General features: G+C 49.3%; 1 protein-coding gene across 5 annotated transcripts in view; it reads left to right on the top strand.

Annotated features, from left to right (window-relative positions):
* Positions 1-22,007, top strand: part of NUP93 (nucleoporin 93) — a 76,456-nt gene that overhangs the window by 24,136 nt on the left and 30,313 nt on the right. For 3 of the 5 annotated variants that reach the window (XM_027465987.3, XM_072043905.1, XM_072043904.1), the window contains exon 4: positions 21,532-21,594. In XM_027465987.3, coding sequence (XP_027321788.1) covers positions 21,532-21,594 — 63 coding nt within the window. Of the gene's footprint in view, positions 1-11,579; positions 11,669-15,419; positions 15,506-21,531; positions 21,595-22,007 lie in introns of those variants that run through there. The other 2 variants (XM_027465989.3, XM_038185390.2) reach the window with 2 other exon arrangements.

The raw sequence follows: 22,007 nt of genomic DNA, 5'->3' as shown, positions 1-22,007 counted from the left end.
TCCTTTGGAGCAAATATTAATAAAAGTTCCTTCAGAAATGAAATCAAGTTTTCTTTTTACTTCCAGCTTCACTCAGGAGGGGCAGGCGCTGAGCTCTGCTCTCTGGGGACAGCACCAGGACCCAAGGGAACGGCATGGAGCTGGGACAGGGGAGGGGCAGGCTGGGGGTTAGGGAAAGGGTCTGCACCCAGAGGTGGTCGGGCACTGGGACAGGCTGCCCAGGGATGTGGGCACGGCACCGAGCTGCTGGAGTTCAAAAGGTGTTGCTGAGAAGACAACAGTGTCAGATGTATGGTGTGGTTTTGGGGTGGTCCTGTATGGAGCCAGGGATTGGACTTAATGGTGCTTGGGGGTCCCTTCCTCCTCGGGATATTCTGTGGTTTTATAATAAATATGCACAGGAGTTAGTGTCACTTGCAAGAACACAGTTTGGCAACACTCCATGGACAATACCCTCCATCATAATTGCCTAGCAGCTGATCTTCCTATTTAACAATAAGCAGCGGTGTGTTTTTATCATCACCGTGCTATTGAAGCTGCTGCTCTGCAAGGAAATGTTTGCTAAACGAGCAGTGGTTCGACCCAAACGCCAAGCAGGTGAGTTGTGCCTAATAATAGTAGGAAGGAAATTGCTTTGTGGGGTGTCTCTGTATTGTACAGTGGAGAACCTACCAGTTCCCTGGGAAGATGGATGAGAAATGCTCAAGCTTTGCTTGGTGAGCAGAGTTGGAGCAACTATGCTGCTGGATGGGACTCCTGCGTGCTCAACATTGTGTGTTTGCTATTTTTGGTTAGTAAAATAGGTCCTGGAACCCTGTCTGAAAGGTTTCTTGCAACAAGGGTTCTGAGCCTGGGGTGGTGCAAGGTCTCTAACAAAAACCAGAGCTGAGTGGTGGTGAGAGGAGAGCTGATATCTGCTGGGTCTCTGTTTCTTGGATGAGTAAGTTGTACAAGGCTAACGAATTAGCTAAGTAATTGTACATGAAAATGCATTGACAGCATCCGCTCAAAACCTGCCATGTGATCTCTGTGCTTGCTTACAGGTGATGCTAGGTGGAAGGTGGAGATCCAGCTGCAGTAGGTTGCCTTCATGTGTTCAGCACCAAGCAGGCGAACCCTGTAAGGGAGGCAGCCACAACCGACAAATATTTGATCTGTTTTGAGCATAGGGCAGAGCAGCTCTCACACTTGTGCTGTTCCTGCGGTGGGAAGCACTTGCTCTCTGGGTGCCTGCTGATTTTTGGCTGGTCTTGGGGGGCTAGGGCAGGGAGTTGTGTCACTTTCTGCCATAAACTTGCAATGTGAGCACTGGAACAGCTGGAGCTGAGGGGAAATTAGTGATGTTTTTGTTAAAACCACTCATCAGTCCTTACTTGATTTAATCTTGGCTGGTGCTCATCTAGTTCCAGTTCGAACTGGTGACCTCTGTTTGAAAGTCACTTTGTCCTTTTAATAGTTTCCCGAGTCAGCATCCGTCCCTTCCTGAGGGTCCTTGATCTGCCTGAAAAGGCTGTTCTGGTTTGGTGAGACCAATCCCCACGTTGTGTGGCTGTGCACGTTGCTCTCAGTGAAAGCTGTGCGTGTTCCCCTCCTTCACCTCGCTGAGTCCTTGCTCCTTTTCTAACCGGATGGGTTGTAACCCCATTTTCAGGGGGTTTCTCCTACCTCCAGTTTTGGAGAGTTTGGACAGACGAGAAGCTGATGGTAAGGTCTAACAACAAGGGTCTCCTGCCCAAGATGTTTCCAAATCTCTGCACAAAGTCCTCGAGCTCAGCCTGTCTCCAGATGTCCAGCCCACCTAGGGACATGTGGCAGCGTTGATCCTTCATCTCGACTGAGCCCCGAGGTTTGGGCTCTCCCAGTTTTCTTCGACCTCTGTTCCTGTTCTCCAGCCAGCCCAATTCTTGCCACTGTCTTTGCAAGGAGTTACTGGGTGATAACTCAAAAGCAAGATCACACAGTAATTTTCCAAAGTAAAAAGGGGGAAAAAATGTCCAAATGGAAGGTCATTGGGAATGGTGAAGGGCGTGTGAGTACAAAAGGAGTAATATCAATAACTGCAGTCTTCTGGGTGTGGAATTCCAGATCAGACCTCCTTAGTTTCGATGTGCTGTGCTTTAAGGGCAAGCTAAGCTGTTCATCCCTTCATCTTCCCTTTTAGTTGAGCTCCAGAGATGGACACTTGTAGTTCCTCTGCGAGAAGCTGCATCCCCAATATCCTCTAATCCGAGGTGACAAGGTGAGGAGGGCCGAGTGAAGAAACAAACGTTTCCTGCAGGTGATAAAACCCTCTGACCAACTCCATTTGGTCAGCGAAGGACAGGTTTTCGTTTCTCTTCCAACTCTGCCAACCCATCCTGTGTAGAAACATTACTTGGGAGGAGACTTGGTGCTAACGTATTGATAAATAGGTACAGCTTGTTAATCCTTCTGGTGGTGATGACAATCTTGACCCATTAACCAAGCAGGCATGGCCAGCGTGTTGCTGCAGGACTGGAAGGCACCTGGATATTAACGTGATGAGCCCAGCATAAAGGCCTGGACGGAGTAGACCTGACTCCTAACGAAGCCCGCCGAGATGCCAATGCCAATTTCAGGGATGCTTCCACTAGGAAAAACCCGTGGCTGGTTTGACAACGCTGGTTGTAACCGTCCTGCTCGTGGGTGTTTCACTTCTCTCACAGGCCAGCAGTTCCCGTGCTGCTTTCTTCAGAGCTGGAATTAAAAGAAAAGCACAAATTTAGCTTCCCTGCTAAGGAAAATGGAGAATGCTGTCTTTGCCCTGCCTCCCCAGTGTCCATATGGAGCTGCGTGGTGGCCTGTCCCAAGCAAGCAGCCGTGCACATCTTGGGTGTAAGGCGACCTGCTCAATCCTGTCACTGCTCTGATTTTATTCCTCTCTCAGCCCCTTTTACTTTGATACTGGGAGCCGTTGAGGTTCCCTTGGCAGAGCTGAGCAGGTTGCTCTCTCCGTGTGTCGCGATGCTGCTGCTGGGCTCGGTTCTGCGTGTGTCGCCCTTTTTCCAGTGATGCACATCCACGGGTGGTCGCTGCCGTGCAGGGGGAGGCAGAGCTCTCTCGGACCACTCACAGTTAAGAAGAGCCCTGGGGAAACAAAGGTAAAAGCACGGACTTCTTTCTGTTCCTGTGTGGATGTCTGCGTGGTGCCTGCTGGCCTTGGTGTGATGGAGAGCTCAGCGACGTTGTGCAAGGAGCAGGAGCCTGGATAATTGCATTCGGGCTAATCATCGCAGGAGGATCCTGCTGGCTGCGAGCTGGTGCTCTGCACTTTCTGCTGGAGTTAACGATTCATTGCCGGGCTGTGGCAGAGGTGCTCCTAAATCAGGGCTCCGTGGGTTGAGGACATTGCAGGGACATTGGTTTGAGTTGGAAGAGGGGAAAGATGGGCTTGGTGTTCGGGTCTCCAGGTGGTGGTAGGGTCACCTCGCCGTGCTCACCTGTGCGACCACACGAGGGGTGTGGGAATTCAGCTAGAAAGACCTGCAGGAACAAAGGTGTGAGTAGCAGTGACCTGGAGCAATAGGTTGTGGGGCCGAGAGGGTTTTGCCTGCCGTGCCACCACGGCGATGGTTTTCTAAAAGCTGTTTTACCGTGGGTTCAGCTGCTTTGCAGCGCGCTGTGCCCGACCTCCCTGCGAGAGGAGGGACCTGCCTGTGGTCACAGCACTGCTGGCAGTCTGTGAGAGGCATTGACATTCAGAGCTTGTATATATATATATAAATACATATATATTTATATATATAAAAGGGTTAGCATTCCGAATTAAAAATTAACACATTCCCCGCATAATTACAGAGCATGCACTAATGCTGTACAAAAGAGGGCTTTCCAGGCTCCAAAAGCCAGAGCCATCGCTCCTTCCCCCCCTCCCCAGTCCTTGTAAATTACCCCTGGCACGTTTAAAACCCTCCTCAAATTCTGCTGCAAAATAGCTGTTTGGCTTCCAGTTGTGCTTTTTTTTTTTTTTTTTTTAAGGTGATTATTCTTTTTAACGCTAAAGAAGGAAAGTGGTTTGAATATTCATGGCACATTATAATTTTGAAAATAATCTCCTAGTAGATATTTAACAATGGCTTTGGGTAAATGGACACTTGTTGCGCTTTGTTTAAACGATTACATCTCAATTATCGCTTGATGGTGAGAGCATGGGTAATACCCCTGGTCCTTTGTTCAAAAGGCTCTAATTAAAACCGGTTCCTGCTCTCGCCTCTCGGATAAATATGGACGGGAGGTAGCTCAGTGACACTCTGTCAAATTGCCGAATTGAGTGCAAGTTCCCCATTCATCCCGACAAATGATACCGCTAATTGGGGTGCGGGGCGGGGGTGGCAGAACAGCGCTGCCAGTGTCGCTGCTAATCCCCTCTGCCCGGGCTTCCCCCTCCTCTGCTTGGCTTGGGACTGTCGCTCTCCTGATTTTACCAGATTTGTGTTTCTTTTCCCCATTCCTAGGTCAAAAAGCGGCGTTTCTGCATCGGTGCTGTCAGGGCTGCTTCCCCACCCGGTGCGTTTCCATCCTGCCTCCTGGCCAGGGCACGGTGAGCCCCAAAAAGCTGCGGTAAAACTGGAGCCTGCTTTGAGCTCTGTAAGAAGCCTGTGGCTCAAGCTCTGGCCAGGTTTGTGGGTTTGCCCCTGCTAGAAGAGGCCACCAGGTATTGCTGGAGGCCGATCACTTCTCAGTCCTCGTTTTTGCTTCAGCTTTGGGCAACTCGTAGCCCACGAAAATCAGCCCTTTGCCACGGAGCCCAAATTTCCTGCCAGATAGGCCGGCAGCATTATGATAGTCCCATCCCAGCTGCCTTTCTGCACTGTTTGCGTGGCAATATCACTGTATTGATGCAAAAGGAAGCGTAAACTTTATTTTCTCCCTGTCCTCTCTACCCCAAACCAGCCCAAACCCAACTCCTGACCCGCTGGCTCCTCTCTCCGCGTCCCTCCGGAGGAAGAAGCTGAGCGCACAGAGCTGGGAGCGCAGCGCACGCGGTGGGGCAGCCTCCTTCCGAGGAGACCTGGCTTGTCATTAGTGCTGGATAATCGCTGCCAGCCTTGCAGAGAGGAAGGAGATAATGCTCCAAGGCACTCTCCAGACCCACTATGACAGTGCAGTATTTGCTGCTGCCACAGCGCTGGATTAAGCAGAGAGGAAAAGATTTTCGGGAAGGAGCTACCTGTCCCTGATTTAACTCGCTGCTGCCAGCAATGTCTGCTGTTTTTTTGCTGGCTAATGCTGGTAGGAGGCATTGCAGCTGTAGGACTTCAATAAAAAAAAAAATAAAGAAGGAAAAAAAAAAGCTAATACAGGAATAGATCCAGGGGTGATTTTTGTATTTGTCTTCTCTCCCCCGCCCAATGTTAGGCTCCAAAAGAAGGGGAAAAGAGACTGCAGAGACTGTATCCTAGGATGCTTTAGGGTTTTTTCTTGGCTTTAGGGTAGGGATGATAGCATCTTTGATTTCATGGTTATTGTGGAGGAATCTCCTTCACCCCAGAGATGCAATGGAGAGGGAAGGAGGTCCTGGTAGGCAGTGTACGGTTCGGCACCCGGAGGGACAGTGTGATGTGGACACAGGAGGATATTCGTGTGCTGTCAGGAACTGAAAAGTCTGCCTGACTCTCTTGCCTTTCAAATTGAAATCAACTGGTTTTAAGAACAGCAACAAAAAAAATCTAAACCCAACCTATCTTCTGTGACCAAACAGCTGATGTTATCTTTACCTGCTGCTACGTGAAATCACCCAGTTAGGGGTGCGGGTTATCCAAACGACTCCACTGCGAGCATCACAAAAACCATTTAAAACAATTCACGGGGCTTCTGCGTGATCTGTGCATCGTATTTCTTTGGGATATGGTGCTTTCTATCAGAAGTTAAACTCTGATGGCTTTCCTTAGCTGTGGCCCAGTAACCCCGAGTAGGTTTTTTTTCCCCGTTTCCTCCCAAAGTCACATCTGAGTGCAGGATTGATTGATGCGTGAGCTAGCTGAATGCTGCTAAATTGATTTCCTGCAACAGAGACAGCGGATCCGACATCTTAGCGTGGCCACCCCTCAGTGCTGGTGATGCTAACAGCCATTTGGAGGGAATAGTTTCTGGTCCTCCCCATCCAGGCTGCTGCTTTAAGGAAGCCCTAGGTAAGGGAAGCCGAGCCACGCTGGGGAAGCTTCCCCTGCAACGCTGGGAGCTGAAAATGAAATCTGCAAAAGGCGAGTGTAAGCTGTGCTGATCTGTACTGCGTGCTTCTGCAGCTGGGAGTAGCTTCTGCAGTACGATACGTGGCTGGAAAACAACAGAGAACCTCTGTTTGTGAAATAATATCTTCAGAGCTGCTGCTGCCGGCTCCAGATCCACCATGCTCCCGAACTCCCTGTCCCAAAGAGCTGGCTGTCTCTCCAGGTAATGCCCTTCACCTGTTTAAAGTGTGCCTGGAAAGCAGAAGCTGTGTGTGCCTCCTGTGCTCGTGGCACCATACAGCTGGCAGGTTGTGTGAGCTGGAGGTAAGGAGGTGGAAAAATGACCCAAAACCGGGGAGAGCGGTGAGGTGAGCACAGCTGCAGGGACACCGCGAGGCAGGGATGCTCAGAAATGCCTGGGTTAGATTAATCCAGGCATTAATCCTCCCCCTAAATGGACTTTACTTGTGATCGGGGGTTTTCCTTTAAAAGCATCAATGTTTTTGGTCCTGTTTTTTCCACTCGGAGACTCCTGATGCAGGGATCCAGGAGTTCTGCGCGGCGTTTCTTGGGTTACCAGCACGGAGAGTTTGCTCCTTGCAGTGGTTTGAGAAATCGCTCCTAGGATCAAGTTTGCTGGTTTCCAAGCCAAAACGCCCTGTTCTCGAGCAGCCTCTGTGCCAGTGCAGCTCTGCCTTGTGCCAGGTGCCCAGTCACAAGCCTGAGTCACTGGGCACCTTCTGAAAACCTGACACCGGCAAGTGGAGCTGCTCCCAAACCAGAAAGTGCACCGTTAATTCAGAGCCTGTTTTTCCTCCCTCTAAAATACTCTGCACCATTTTCCCTGGTACGTTGTGTCCAGCCAATACCCCCGCAGTGTGGTTTTAATTAAGGCAGAAATGGAAAATAGTGGCTTGCTTGGGTTTCGGGGTGATGCTGCAGACAGGTAATGGTAGCGGATGGTCAGACGCTCTCCTGAGAGCATCTCGTGCCTCAGGAGATCCCAACGTGGACATCCCAAATTGGGATTTTTGTGGCAGAGTGCTTCCAAACAGAGGACGTGCCTTCAGCAGGCAGGCTCCTAGAGCTGGGAGATGCAGTGTGAGTGCAGCAGGGCTGTCGCTCGGGGTTTTAGGAGAAAATTCGGAGTTAGGGAGTGCCACCAGCAGCTGGAGGCTGGAGGGAGCTGTGCTGGCACGGCGGGTTAACCCCACAGAAGTGACACTGTTTGGTAAAACCCTTCTTCAGGCTCGTGCGTTTTGCCTACTAGCAAATGCATTCCTTATTTCTTCAGTGCTTCTAATTTTTTTTTTTTCCTTGAGCTGGGGGTGGTCCGTTTCTCGATGTTTCTCTGGCTTTCTGCACTGTAATGATGGCACCATCACCTGACTGCTGGAATATACTGGCCTGACTTTAATCATCGGGTGACTGGCTCTTAGCATGGCTTCATCTCTGCTGTTTTACATCCCCTCTCGTAATTGCACGGTCGCTCGCAGCATTGTTTTTCTATTGGCGACAAGGGAAGGCACACGTTGGGCTTCTGCGTAACCTTGCACTTCTCGTTTGGTGCTTAAAGTGTGCGGGCAGAAGTGGTACGCGGCGAATAAAATCCTCTTCATTGCTCAGCAGCGTGGTTTTACCCCTCGTGCCCCATCATTTGCAGTGAGGAGGCTTTTACATACATGCATTTATATATATTTAATGGGCGAGGATGGCACGGAGGAAGACGCAGCCAGGCTGAGCGTGTATTAATAACAGGGCTGCGCCTGCCGTGCTGACAGTTTCATGGGGGTACCCGTGCATACAATTAAGCGACCTCTTCAGAGCTACGGAGACGACCACCGTTTAATGTAAATACTATCTTCAGCTTTTAGCTGCTGAATAACCGGGGCTGGCAAAACAATGGGGAATCAGAGCCCCCCGTGACAACGTCGGCACCGATTAATATGCGGCGAGATGATGAGCCGGTGCAAGGAGTTTCAGCAGCTCTGCGGGGCTAAAATGGCAGAGGCATTGCTGATGCTGTATCACATCAAACCGGCGTTTCTTCCAGCCTCATGGTATGTGCAAATTCATGCAGCTCGGCGAAGGGAATAGCTTCACAACTGGTGCTACCGGCTGTGGCCGCGCTGCTGCATCACAATGCAGCAAATGCATTTTCCACATTAACAAGACATGACAGCTGAGCCGATTATTAACCATGCAATATGTCGGAAGTCATCAAAAATTCACATCAGAGTAATTGCAGCGGCTCGGGGAAAGGGAAAAAAAAAAAATCGTGCTCTCTCCTCTCGCCTGCACGCCGCCTCACCCCCTCCCGGTCCCTACATGGTACAGTCCGTTAACAATAAAATATCCTCTGTAACCTATAAACTGGTACTCCCATCAGTTCCTGGTTTCAGGCTGATGCTTTCCCTAGAATTTGAATAAAGCACACCGCTGGAAGAAAAAAAAAAGCCATAGCTGCTTTGCGGGCAGCGGTGTTCAGCCGGGGAGAGCAGCTGCCTTCTTATTGTCTTGCAGGACTCTTCGCTGGCTCGGCCATTTCAGGACTTGCAGGTTTTTCTGTTTTGTTTTTTTTTTTTTTCCTTTTTTTTCTTATTTTTTTAAAGATGGGAAAACTCGAGCGTTAATACAGAGAGGTACAGCCGTGTGACCAGGCAGTCAAAGCGTGGCGCTTAGAGGCAGCGTTAGCAGGTTGGTAACTCCGCAGCACTGAGATCTACAGGTAGGAACAGCTCTTCCCAAACCTCTGAAACCAAGGGGAAAAAGCTTGCTTCGGCACGAGCTCTCCTCCAGGTGTCTTTTACCGTGCTTTTTCTTTGTGCTGTTGCAAGGGGCAGGTGAGCGGTGAAAAGAGCAGGTGGGGACCTGGGGGGGAAATTGTCCTTCGGTGGCAAAAAGGGCACCCCGAGCTCGGTGCCGGTACCTTGCGGTGCTCTCCTGCTCAGGAGCAGCTGCTGGGTGGGGCAGCCCAGCCTCTGCTCGGGTCTCGCCTTGCAGAAATCCTCCTCAACGCTGCCGATCTCGCTGTCAATGCGAGGAGAAATGCACTAGCCTAACTTTCTGAATGTCTTTATCCCTGTTTTTTTTTTCTTCCCTAGGCTGTGAAACGTCTACGGAAGGGTTTTTAGCAAAAGATAAGGACGCTGCCTTATGGTGTGGTTTGCTTAGTTTTCATTGTGGTGCAGAGATGTCGGTCTACTCCTTCCTCTGGTCCTGCAGATGCACTTGTGATTTATTTAAAGACATGCTGAACTTTCCTTAATTTTATTTGGAAGTAAGGATTTTGGATGTGTGATACAAATGGAAATAGGAACAGTCTGTCGGGAAATATTTCCACTTACCAGAGTAACCGAGGTGCCTAGATTTGCATTTTTTTTCCCAGTTTCTTGAATAAGAGGGTGAAGTAGATTTGCCTAGTCAACTCCAGTCTGCAGCCTGGACCCCACCTCTCTTTCAAGTGACGAGGATGTGATCAGAAAGGGGTTAAGGCAGTGGAACGGTAGGAAAGAGCAGCGATCGGGGGCTGAACGTGGATATAGGTGTGGTGGCCACGACCGGCAGGGTGGGTGGCAGCTGAATTCGTGCTCTCAGCCCCACACACGCGGGCTCTGTGCGACCTGCAGGCTCTGCTCGGGGGCAGAAGCGTGGGGTGGGTCGCTTCTTTCTCTTGCTCTCTTAGAGTTTTTTTTTTTATCCATACGGGGAGGAGAAGTGGGTTCATGAGATGTGCTAGGTTGGGATGGCACAGAGCATCCCTGCCCGGGTGGGAAGGTGCCACCGTGCCACCTCCTGCGCCCTCCTTTTGTTCGCTGAGCTGTCGGCAAGGGGAAGCGGCGGCAGCGCTTGGCCAAAAAGTTGCCTTTTTAACCCAGCTTACCTGTGCTGGAGGTCTTCCCGCAGAAGCTGCTTAGCACAAAATCGCTTCCTCAGGTGCAGCACAATGAGATGTGTGGCTCGCGGGGGTAAAAAGATGGAGGAAGCGTCTCCAGCGACCCGCCTGGGAGCTGCCTCGCTGAGCCCTGCGCTTGGTGGGGGTGCAAATTATTTTCCTTTGTCTGAAGTGGGTGGGAGACGGAGTTCATCCCGGCTCCGTAAATGAACCTATGGAAAATGACCGAGCCACGGTAATTAATAATTAGCTGTAGGTCCCTTACAGCGGGCTTCTCCCTGCTATCTGCTGGCAGCAGCTGGAGTTGGCATTTCATTTACATGGGAGTCCGAAAGCTTGCGTGCCTCGTTAATGCACGGCGCAGACGAAGGCACGCGCTGCTGGAGGGTTCCTCAGCCAGGGTGGAGTACAGCCGGGGGGGGGAGATGGAAACCTTTTGTCTCCCCTGCATCCTCAGCACACCGCTCCCGTGCCCCGCGTCGGAAAAGTTGAAACCTCGGGCTGGCAGCACAATAGGGAAAAAAGGCAGAAAAGGAAAAAAAAAAATAATAATAATAATGTTTATTGTAACGTGCCATTTGGTGCAGCAGAGACTTCCAGTAAATGCTTTTCTCCCTGGGCTCGAGAGCGGCTGAGCATTATAAATACAAATGGTGTGATTGGAGCAGGTACATTCCGGACTTCTGCTTTTTTTTTTATTTTAATGATCAGTGATTAATAATTCATGGGCAATTTAAATAATTAACTTTGTGAGATGTAGCAGTAATGTAGTGAGAAAACACCGTTTTTAAGGACCACATGCGTGCTTAGGGATTTAAAGATATCACACACGAGCTGCTCCGGCTGCTTGCTTTCACTGTCAGTGGGATCTTTCTGCTGATTCGAGGGACGTGCTGCTATGCTGGAGGTGCCTACCGGCTGAACAAAACAGCTGTGATTTAGTTAAAAATACTGAGGCAGAAGGGGCTAACAGATTCAGGCTTGTTTTTCTGATTTGGGGAAATCATGTGTTATTTAAGAGGAGTGAACTTTACATTTCCTCACTTCCTTGTGATTCCGGTGTACTTAAACCCCCCAAAAGGCATTTTTTCTTAACAGTGCAGTGTATGCCTCTCCCTTTTTCAGTGCTAGCCGGCCTCCGTCAGCCAAATAAAGTAGATTTAACTTTTTGAAAGGCTTGCTTTGCCCGTGTGGGTTTCTCAGGGAGACGTCAGATAGCCGCACGACGGGGAAATCCCGCGGTGGAAGCGCCGCGCCGGGCAGAGCCACCTGTGCCGGGGCACATCCCCGGGGTCCCCGCTCCCCTCGGCTCTGGGATTTGTGGTGCCGGGGGGGCAGCTGCCCACATCGGTTGGTGCTTGGCGTGCAGGCGGATGGAGACTGAAAGCTTGGGGCTTGGCTTTCCTCCACCGCCGCGGCGAGCCGAGCAGCGCCCGCGAGGAGCGCTGGGGAGGAGGCGCGCAGGCTTTGCCCTGCCGCGGGATGGGAGCACAGCAGGAGAAATCCTACAGCCCCACTCGGTCTGGGAGCTGGAAGAGGATCAGGCTCAGAGCGCTGCCAGGCTCACCACTCGCATCCAGAGAAGGTAAAACGAACAGTTTTTTCATTACCTTTTTTTTTTTTTTTTTTTTTTTACATTTTTGCATTAACTCAAAAGCATTTAACTATTTTTTTTTTACACATCTGAGATTGTGAAAGAAGAGATGTGCAAATAACGATGTGCTTCATTTCCAAAAGGAGCCTGACAACTCCCCTGCTTCTCAGAAGGGCGAGCTTGCATGCTCCAAACCAGACCAGCAAAAGGATAAGGTGCTCAGTGGGGATGGGGGAGGCTGAAGGATTGTGTTTAGGTTTGGAGAAGTGGGTTAGAGGAGGCTGGGTGTTAATAATTAGCAGATTTGCTTAATAATTTCTCCTTCTTGCTGGTTGCTCCATAAGAAATGTGCCACTCGGGGCTGGGAAATGCTTCATCAGCTGGTAGGGAAGGCAGCTCGGCTTTCAGACACGAACATATCCCGAGAAATGAATTTTCTGCCGCCGGGCTGAGCGGGTTATTGTATCTGCCTCCGTGCTGATGCGAACGTTGTGCAATTAGTCCGGTGACAGCCACCGCAAGCTCGTCGCTGTGCCTCCTTTATGCCTTTTTCTTTTCAAACTACTCCCTTATTAGCTGCTGTTTGCTATGGCACTCGCAGGGAAAGCCTATCCTCCTGCGGCAGGGCTGGACACTCCTCTTCCCTCGGCTTTCTGAATTTTCCGTGCGGTGCCGGTGGATTCCCAGGGGCCGGTTTCTCAGTGTGCTCCATCTCGGGAGGCTCCCCAGGAGCTCTCGGTACAGTAAATCGAGGTGTGGTCTGCCAGGGCAGCCCTGTCTCTCCTCCCTGAGATGCAAGGAGGTGACACGGGCAGAAATTGAACATCCAGGATTTCTTCGCCGCTCTTCTTTTTGAGCATCCTCCTCTTAGAGGGAGAGGAAGGCGCAGCGACTTCCCGAGAAAGCGTGGAGGAACCTCGATGCTAAAATGGCAGCGAAAGAAATAAGAAAATGGCGTCATCAGTGAAATTAGTTCTGATGGCTTGATTTGAAGGATGCTTCTGCCTGATGCGAGGCTGTTTTCAGTGAGAGGTACTGCATTACAGGCTTGGTTATGGCTATACGATGGAGCTTTAAAATCATTTAAATTGGTATTTATTCTCACAGTATTACACAAAGCATGATACCAGGAAGGCGGGTAGGGTAACTTCATCCAGTGGGTGATCAGAAATTAGCACGCTGTAAATATTTTTAATTGTAAGGTTGTATTATTGAGCTCAAGCCCTTTGGCAGTAACTCATGGTTTATTTCAAATAGAGTTCAGGAAACAGCTAAACCCCGAGTTTTGTTCTGACCATGACTTTCGTTGCACGTCTGTGATTTGTGTAGGACTGGAGAAGAGCGTTGGTATTTTCGTGTGTATTTTTTAATCAGGATGCTAACATGAGTGCCTTTATAGCACTGGGGAGGAACTGGAGCTGCTCATCATGGCGTGGAGCGAGGCTCCACACCAAGGTCATCCCTCTGCAATTAAACACCTCGAGAAAAACAAATGGCCGTGCATTTGGGAACTTGATGAACAAGCTCAGATTCCAGACTGCCAAAAGCTAGTCGGCCCCATGGCTTCTGGGGTGTGGTTTGCTTGCTCTGTGCAGATGTTGTCGCTTAATGGTGAAATAGCAGGGACCATGATGGGCTTCTGGTGGGCAGCTGGTCCTGCTGCTCTGCTCTCTCTGAGCAAGTTGTATTGCAAGCGGGGCAACGTTTAATTGTCTTTGTGGCATTGGGTTCCTCCAGATCCATTAAAACTAATGGAAACGCTGTCTGAGGTGCCGGCAGGTGTGATGTGCGGGTGTTAGCCAGCTGAGCAAGCTGCTTCTGGTGCCTCCTGTGTAGCATTTCCTCCTGCTGTACGCCGTGGGTGAGGGTCTGCCCACCTTCCTTCTCTAGCTCTGACGCTTTCTTTCCCATTGCTTCTCTTCCTCCTGTTCCTTGCGTGATCTCTCAGCACGTTAGGGTTATTTAAGACTTTCAAGTTGGTTGTATGTGTCATACCTATTGCACAGATTTCCTTGGCATGTCTAACGGTGGTGGGACCTGGGATCCTTGCTAAGCAGCTCCCAGTCGCATCGCAGGGAGATGGAAAATGAGTAATGCCTGGGGAGGGAGAGAGGAGCCGCCAGAGAAGGTAGCGCTGCTCCTTACGCTATTTTTGTGTTGCATTAACAATTGCTGCCAAAATGATCTGTGCGGTGGAGGTTGATAATTGTACTTGAAAGAGAATCTTGCTCTGAGCACCTTTGTTCTAAAAGTTTAGGTTAAAAAAGGTGTTATATAAGCTTTAAGCCATTAACGCATTTGTGACTTTGAGAAGTCCCTGTTGAAACCACTTCTAACAGCGTTCCCCTGCGCTCTGTGCATCCCAGCGTGACATGGCAAAGATTTCCACAGCCTGAGAGTGGAAGACTGGTGTGTGTAGTTTCAGATTGTCTCTGATGAAGGAGAAAGACACAACACCTAATATAAATATTTACTAAATTTGTAATAATGAGATACGCTGTACAAGTAACATATATATTACAGTGGTTGATATATTCGGTTTTCTACAACCAAGTGTTGCACTTTACACAATTTTATCATTATTTTTGGGATTGGGATTTTTAAATTTTGCAAACTTCTCTGATGTACCTTGTAAAGTCCTAAAATGCGTAGGAATGTAGCAATTAACTCCTTGCATAACAAGAAAATTAAGTCACTTGTAAGTACGACAGTAAGTGCCTGGCACCATATTCCAGCGGGGAACATGAGCAGTAGCATTGCCTCAATACACCCCGCACCATAAAGCTATCTGCCTCTGTATTTCCCAGAAAATGATATTATTTGCACAAATGCTCGTCAGAGGACTGAGGCTGGCTGTGGGCTTTGCCGGTGCCACTTGATGCTGGGAAGGTTTGGTGTTACCAGGTGGTTTGGCGCTAGCCCTCCCGTGCCTGCCAGGTGGCCTCCTGGCTGGAGCAGGACCTAAGGGGCCTTTGTATTTCTTCCCTCAAAGACTGGAAACCAAAGGAGCATGTTTCCAGTCTTCATTCGCCAGGTTCAAACGGCCCCAGCAAGAGTCAAAGAGCACACGCCATCTGCCCCAGCTTCTGCTGATGTGTGATTTCACGAGGAGTGGCTCTTGCGGCAGTTGGAGTTTCTCCTGTCACGGCTAGGAGTGATATTTATCCACCACCACAAAACCCAAGGTTCCTGGATGCGGCCTGAAGATTACTGTGAAAACTGCTTGAGTTTCGCAGATCAACTGGCCTAAAAACAGTAAAATAATACCAAAAAAATGGCATTCAACACTGTGCATTGCATTGAGGCCATGCTGGCGGTGGGTCAGGCCCTTACTAAGGGCTTGTATCCAGGCCAGGATCACTGCCGTGCATCTTCCACCCTGCACAGGGGGCGTCGAGGAAGCCTTGCAGGTAAATGGCGATGCTCCTGCTCCTTCTTCTGCGAGGCGCTGTGCCTGCTGAGCACCCCGCTGCAATGGTGCAGGCACCGACGCTCGCTGCCGCAGGAGGGAGGTCCGCACTGCCGCGGCTCTGCCGGGAAGGACGGCAGCATTGCGGCTTTGCAACGTTTGATTTTGCTGGAGCAGAAAGTCAGCTGCTTTGGAAGTGCAACGATCTGTAAAATCACTGCTAGTCGTGCGGTGGAGCAGAGCCCGGGCTGGGGTTTGTGTATTTTCGTGACTCACCGCAGTTGAAATGCTGTCTGCTCGCAGGGCAGGGAGGAGCTCTCCCACCTTTGCTTTTGCATGAATTGAATGGGAGTGCTGCCTACGAGCATGGAGCACAGTCACTGCGTGCTGGTGGACGTGCTTTGAGACAACCTCTGAAGGTAGGTAGCAGAGCAGCAAATCCTCTCCAAGCCCAATATTTGGCTGAATTTAGTGTTAGTTATCAGTCTGCGTATTTTCCCCTCTTAAGTTCCTTTGGAAGCCTCTGATGCAACAACTGGCTCTCGAGACTCAGCAAACTATAAATCCGTCTGGTTTTCCCTGCTTTTTCTCCTGTTTAGTCTACAGTGTATTAATTTTTTAGGAAACACTGGAGAATTTCTTACTCTAAATATGGTAGTAAGGCACTTCTGAACCACTCATTGCAGTTTGACAAGCTCGGCTGTCGTAGGCCAGGCAGACTTCTCACATTACTAGATCCAGGAATTGCAGGCTTGTGGGGAAGCCAGGCGTGACCTTTATCATTTGTCCTTTCCACACTAGATGGGGAAAAGGCACGTTTCCTCATACTGAGCAGTTGAGACCATGATGTTGTGCTTTTCAACAAGGGTTTTCCTTCCTCAGGCTCATCCTATCTCTGGAAGGTGTAGATTTTTTACAATCTGGATTGAAGGCATTAATATGGGGAGAGCCCCCTCAGACCTTCCTTTTCAGCGTACATTTGTGTACGCTGATTTGTTCCTTATCCTGTTTTTCCTTCCAGAGAGAAACATGGCTGGCAGGGCTGTGCCAGCACGCACCACCTCTGCGAGTGTGCTCAGATGTGTAGGATTGTGTTAAGCAAATCTTTTCAAAATAACAATTAAAAAAAAATTGCTGGTAGGGATAACTACATCAGGTGCTTCGTCTGGAGCTACTGTTCCCACTGCTGAAGAGTGATTTTTGTTAATGGTGTAGTCGTCATCCCTGCTGGCCTTTTGAAGGATTCACTGGATCTACCGGAAATCCAGCACTTGAAAATATTTTAATCAAAGAGCAATTGACTTGAAATGGCCCAGATTGTTCGTTTCATTTTCTCCTTTCTTCCCCTGCCAGTGAAAAATAAGCATCGCTGTCAACATCCAAGGCCTCAGTATACTATTTGGCAACATTTGCCTACTCTTGACAGCTTGAATACCAAGATCAAGTATTAAAAGTATGGCCTGGCTGATGGAAGTAATTAAGAGACTTCTATCAGCCAGGAGAGAGTTTACTAACCTCATTTACTGCAGTAAATGGAAGAGACTTTCAATCTCCTGTCAGAAAGAGACCATCAGTGCATGCGTGCCCTTTCGTACTGATAATGACTTAGTTACTCAAACTCTTTCTTGCTGGAATTCAGGCCAGAGTAAGGCCGGTTCCTGTCACACCAGCAGCACCTGCCCGCCATGAGGGATGGCAGCAGAGAGCGGGGACGTGGCACGGCCTGCCCGGGGCCTGCCCTGCACTGCTGGGGCACCTCTGAGTACATCCTCCTGGATAAGATTCTTGAAAATTGTGTGTGCGTGTGGTGGAGAATACCATCTTCTGGCAACGTCCTCTCCCGTCATGGTGGTGAGGGCCTGGCAGACCAAGTGAAATGGTCGTGCTTTGCCTCCATTCTCACCCAAACCTTCCTCACCCCTCAAGTTTCAAACGAAGCTTAAGGTGAGTAACCTCAGAGATGAAACTCTGAAAATGCATGTGTCATATGCACTTCAGCTGTGGCTCTTTTTGTTGTGAAAAGCACCTACTAATACCCTTTTAGAGGCCCACCCCGTTGCCCCATATTCCCTGTGGTTGCACTGGGGTGGCCAGGAGCCAAGGTGAGCCTCCACACAGATCTCTGCACGCCGTGCTTGTAGCCTCTCCATCGTGGGTTCCTGCACGTACCTGGCAGAGCTCAGCAGCAGGCAGGCATCTCTTCTGAAGGGCTACAAGCCAGAGCTGGAAGTGGGGTGGAGTAGATGGGATTAAGGGCTGTGGGGAGCAAGGGGCAGGGAGTGAGGCATCACAGATGGCTGGGGAGGTTGGGCCAAGTGTTGTAGGAGCAGAGGATTTGGTACCAAGCAGGGCTGGATTGTAGCTGGCAGGGAGAAATTCAGGAGATAAAACGGGAATTCAAGGGGTAAGAGAACCAAAAGGAGCTGTAACGTGCTGGGGAAGGATGCTGAGGGTCGGCAGAAATGCAAGATCAAGCAATGGGACTCGCTGGAAAATGGGAACCCGAAGGTGGGAGAGTGGGTGTATTTCCAGGCCTGTGTCCCCGTTTGGCAAATATCTTCCTGTCAGATACTGTACAAATCGCACTTGGGAAGCAGCAGCGAGTGTTGCGGAGAACCTGTGATGGAAGAGAGACGTGCTGCTTCCCTTCCAAGCGAGGGGCGGGAGGAGAGCGTGGGTGTCCCACGGGAGCACAGGAAAATCAAATGCCGCAAGTCACACGCTGAAGCAGGACAGCATGATGTGACTGTAGGGCTCTGTGAGCTTTTTTCCTAAACCTGCCTTGGGGAAATAAGACACGGTTTCATTTTCAAGCAAAATCCAGGCTGTTTTGGGATCCCTGCCATGGCAGAACTTGTGTGGGGAGCCCCAAGGTGCGGATTTCACCTCTGAGGTTTTAGCGATGCTCCCGTTAGCTATTCCTATCTCTGCCATCTGCCGCTGTGAAATAGCCCTTTGTCTCCTAACAATATCTGTTCTCCTTCTGCTTCTCTCTTCGGATACCAAATCCGAAGCAACGTGTCGCTGCTCCTTGTACAATCGGTGGCATCTCCCCTGAGAGGGCAGCTCCTGCGATATGGGTTATGTCCTCCCCTGGACCCGCCATGCCCGCTGACTGCTGTGCCTCCGTATCCTCGTTACAGTCTGCAGGCGGTGGTGGCAAAGTCAAACCTTCCCTCTGGGACTGCAGAAAGCTTTTAGGGCAGGCACAGCTTGGTGAGCACAACCCGGTGCTATTCAAGGCTCAGCCCCATAGATAATGCAAATCCTTAACGCTGTTACACGGCCTGGGATTTTCGTGGGGCCAAAATTCTCCAGCATGAAGCCTAAATCTTCCATCTTTCTGCCCACCCTTGTTCCAGAGAGCTCTGCTTTAGCTTGTAGCAGGTGGACACTGGTGTGGGTTTATTATATAGGTAAGTGGAAGCTAAACGGGCAGTGACCAAAGCATGCTGCACCACTAGGTGGCAATGCAATAAGCCGGGGAATAAATGCTGGGAGAGCAGCCCTACAATCTTTATTTTAAGGTATGAGTTTTGGCTACCAGAGCCCAGAGTGACAACTGCAGTTACTGCTCTTTGGCCTAGGCAGCAGCAGTCTCGTTAATGGTAGCAGGAACCCCAGCGTCGGTTGCTGAAGCTCCCTCTCCTGAGCTGTAATAATTAGGCTGTAATTAACTGCGGGAGCAATTGTGCTACAGTCACATTTAGCACAAAGCATCGAACCAACATTTTTAAGATGGGCCTTCTGTTAGTGAGCCAATATAGATATATGAGACGTGTGAAGATTTTCATTTGCTAAAAGAGTTGGTTTTGAGATGGAAAAAGACAATTACCACCCCCTGATTGGCGTTCAGTGTCATCTAATCCCTTAAATGGTCCTAGTGAACTCCAGGAGTGGGGAGGTTTCATTAAGAGCGATACTCAGGCTGGATTTACGGTCTCTAAGGGAAGTTCTAGCACACTTATATCATGCTGTGGTTTACCATCACTGCTGGGTATGTTTCTAGGCAGGTACCCAAGCTGTCTTCTCTTCCCTTTGGTCACCTTTCACGCAGCAAATAGCGTTTTACCCTGTGTATTGCAAAATAATTGTTTTATTTGGTGGAATTGTTGACGTCTTCCTTTCTGTCTCTATGAGGTCTATCTCAGGGCTTTCAGGAGCCCAGGACTTGCAGAGGGAGCAGGGAGGAGGGTACCCAGCACGTCTGCAACCTGTGGTGCGTGCCACAGCGTGCTAGCACCTTCCATCGCATCCACGTAGCTGCAGGTCTGCGTCCCTGAGGCGGTGGGGGGCTTTTGCATGTAAAATTAGCAGCGTTGTTAAAGGATACGGCAAGCGGTGCTGGGCTCTGCTGCATCAGTTCCCTGCTGTCAGACGTGCAGGTATGTCTTTTGTTCGTAAGCTGGTGTGTGCTTTCGAGGTGTGCTCGTTAAGCGTAACTCCAGGGAATTTTTCTTCAACCCACTTTGGGAATGGGAGGAAAGGAGAGAAGGAGGAAAGGAAGACTTGCTGCGCTTTTGCAGACCTTCCAACCTTGCAGCCAAGGACAAACCTTAAGAAGGCACGTCTCCATCCCTCCCCACCTCTCCCGCAAGAAGCCCAGACTGGGTCTTGGCCCCGTTAGGTGCCTGCGGCAGCTGCAGGAGTGTTTGGTCCCCAGACACATGCAAGGAGCTGCATTTAGCTTCCCTTCTCCAGATTGTAACTGCGCTTTCTCTGCGGGCATTGTCTAAAAAAAAAGTGGGACGTGGATGAAGAAGTGAAGACTATGCTGTGTGCCAGTAGCCCCTTTTCCCATATATAATTTAGGGGCTTTCTCTGGGGGAGCTGCGTCGCTTGTCTGTCCCAGGGGGCTGCAGTTCTGTCTACCTGCCGCACAGAAAGGGGTCACGTTCCTATTTCAGCTGAAGAGGGTCAGAGGATGTCCTATACCCACGTACTGCCTGTTCTATGAGTTTGAGAAGGGAAGGTTGCCATGCCCTTGGTTTCACCCACGGGTGCTGGGTAACAGGAAGGCAGACAGCACACCTACGTTGTCTGCCAATTTGCCTCATTTCTGAGAAACCACAAACCTTCCTCGCCTCTCAGACTGAAGCAGCAATCTGATATCTGTTGTTGTGTGCAATACAGCTGCAGGGCTGTTTCTCAGACCTACCATAACTATATTTTCCCAAGGGTCCAAACCCTCATGGCAGTGGGTTACTGTCCTGCTGCAGGACCCGTGCTCCCCTGGAGAGCTGCAGCTTGAGCTAGGGTGTGAGGATCGATACCGATATTGGCAGATCGTTGGGGCAGGAAGCATTGATTTGCAGCAAGATGCAGCAAATGAAGAGCATGAAAGCCTCCTAAATCCTGACGAATTCAGTCCCGCACTGCTACGGTTGTATATCCTCGTTGTAAAAGCATAAAGCACAGCACATTGAGTTCCCACTCCCTTGAGCTGTCAGTGGCCTCTTTAATTTTAGGTGTGTGCAACGAACATACAGACTCAAGGTATTAGCACTTGGAGCTGATAATGTTATTGATGATTACTTCAGAGGGAAACAAAAGGGTTTTTTTGTTGATGTTTTGGAGAATGACTAAATTGAAGTCTGGGGGATCAAATCAACTGGATTTGTTTAATCGGTGTTATAACAATAAATATGTAAAATAAAGGTGTTCATGTCGGGTTGTAATAAATGTTTCCCATTTGTTCCCTGTGTACGTTGCAGCAGCTTACTCCACAGGTATTCATTAAATGCAGGATATCGTGTCTTTGCTAGTATTGGTCACAAAAGTAACGTTTAGGATAAGGAACTGCAGCTCATTTGAATTGGTTCACATACACCAGACCTGTTTTGAGATTTATTGAGATGCTAAAAATATAACTCTAAATTTTTTAACGGCTCCAGCTGTGTGTAAGGAAGGACTATGCAGTAAACTTCTCTTCTGTGCTTTCCAACTGTTTAGTTACTTTCATCCTTTTTCAACTGATTATTTTTGAAGCTTTTTCACAGTTCCTATCGGGCCCACAAGAGCTCCACTCCTGCCTGAAGCTGCCAAGTCAAAACCTTTTTTTCTTTTTTTTTTTTTAACATACTCAAGTCCAACAATCTTATCTGTGCTTATCGCTCCTACCAGCTTTCATCCTAGCTCCCTCAAATAGAGAGCAAGAGGAAGCAGTTGCTGGGACACAGAGATAAAAAAGAATAGAAGCAGGATATTTCACCAGGATTTAATGCATATTAAAACAGGGGATTAATGCGTTTTCATTTTCACACTGCTCTGTATGGGCATCTTGCTGTACCTCTGGTGAAGTGAAGTGACCTTTAAACTTCTCTGGAATGGACTGGGGAGAGCTGCCAGCACTTCGTGGAGTTGAAAGAGCTGAGTAGTACAATACGTATCTGATGGTAGCGCGAGGTGGCTTTTAGACTGAGGCTCTGTTTCTCCTTTTCTGCAGGGATTCCTGAAGAATGAAAAAGATAATGCCTTGCTGTCAGCCATTGAAGAGTCCAGGAAAAGGGTAAGTTGGAAGCAAATACCTTTTTATAAACAAATCAAACCACACACAAAAAAAAAACAACACACGCACAAAAGGGGAGGGAGGTGGTGGATCTTGAGGAATTATTTATAAATTAGACATTTAATAAACCTTGTGGAATTTAAGAGGGCTGTCTACAGAATATAGAATAGTCAGATGTCAAAATAGCTGCTTAGAAATACCAGAAATAATTTTGTTGCATTTCAGCTGCAGGATTAGGTAGGGTCTGGAAGCTCACAGTGTTAAATCTGAGTTTGAACAAAGCAGCTGCTTGTAAGGCACAGCAGCCTCTAACCCTCTCTCTATGAGTGCTGTCTTTTCTAGAGGTGATAACGCTAGGATAATGTCATTTTTTTTTGCTCTGAGAAGTACCTTGTGCCTTGACCTGCCGTACA

This window comes from Anas platyrhynchos, chromosome 12 (assembly GCF_047663525.1).
Source record: "Anas platyrhynchos isolate ZD024472 breed Pekin duck chromosome 12, IASCAAS_PekinDuck_T2T, whole genome shotgun sequence".
Lineage (NCBI taxonomy): Eukaryota > Metazoa > Chordata > Aves > Anseriformes > Anatidae > Anas > Anas platyrhynchos.
Note: the sequence above shows the minus strand (reverse complement) of the source record. Positions and strands in the feature narration are given on the sequence as shown.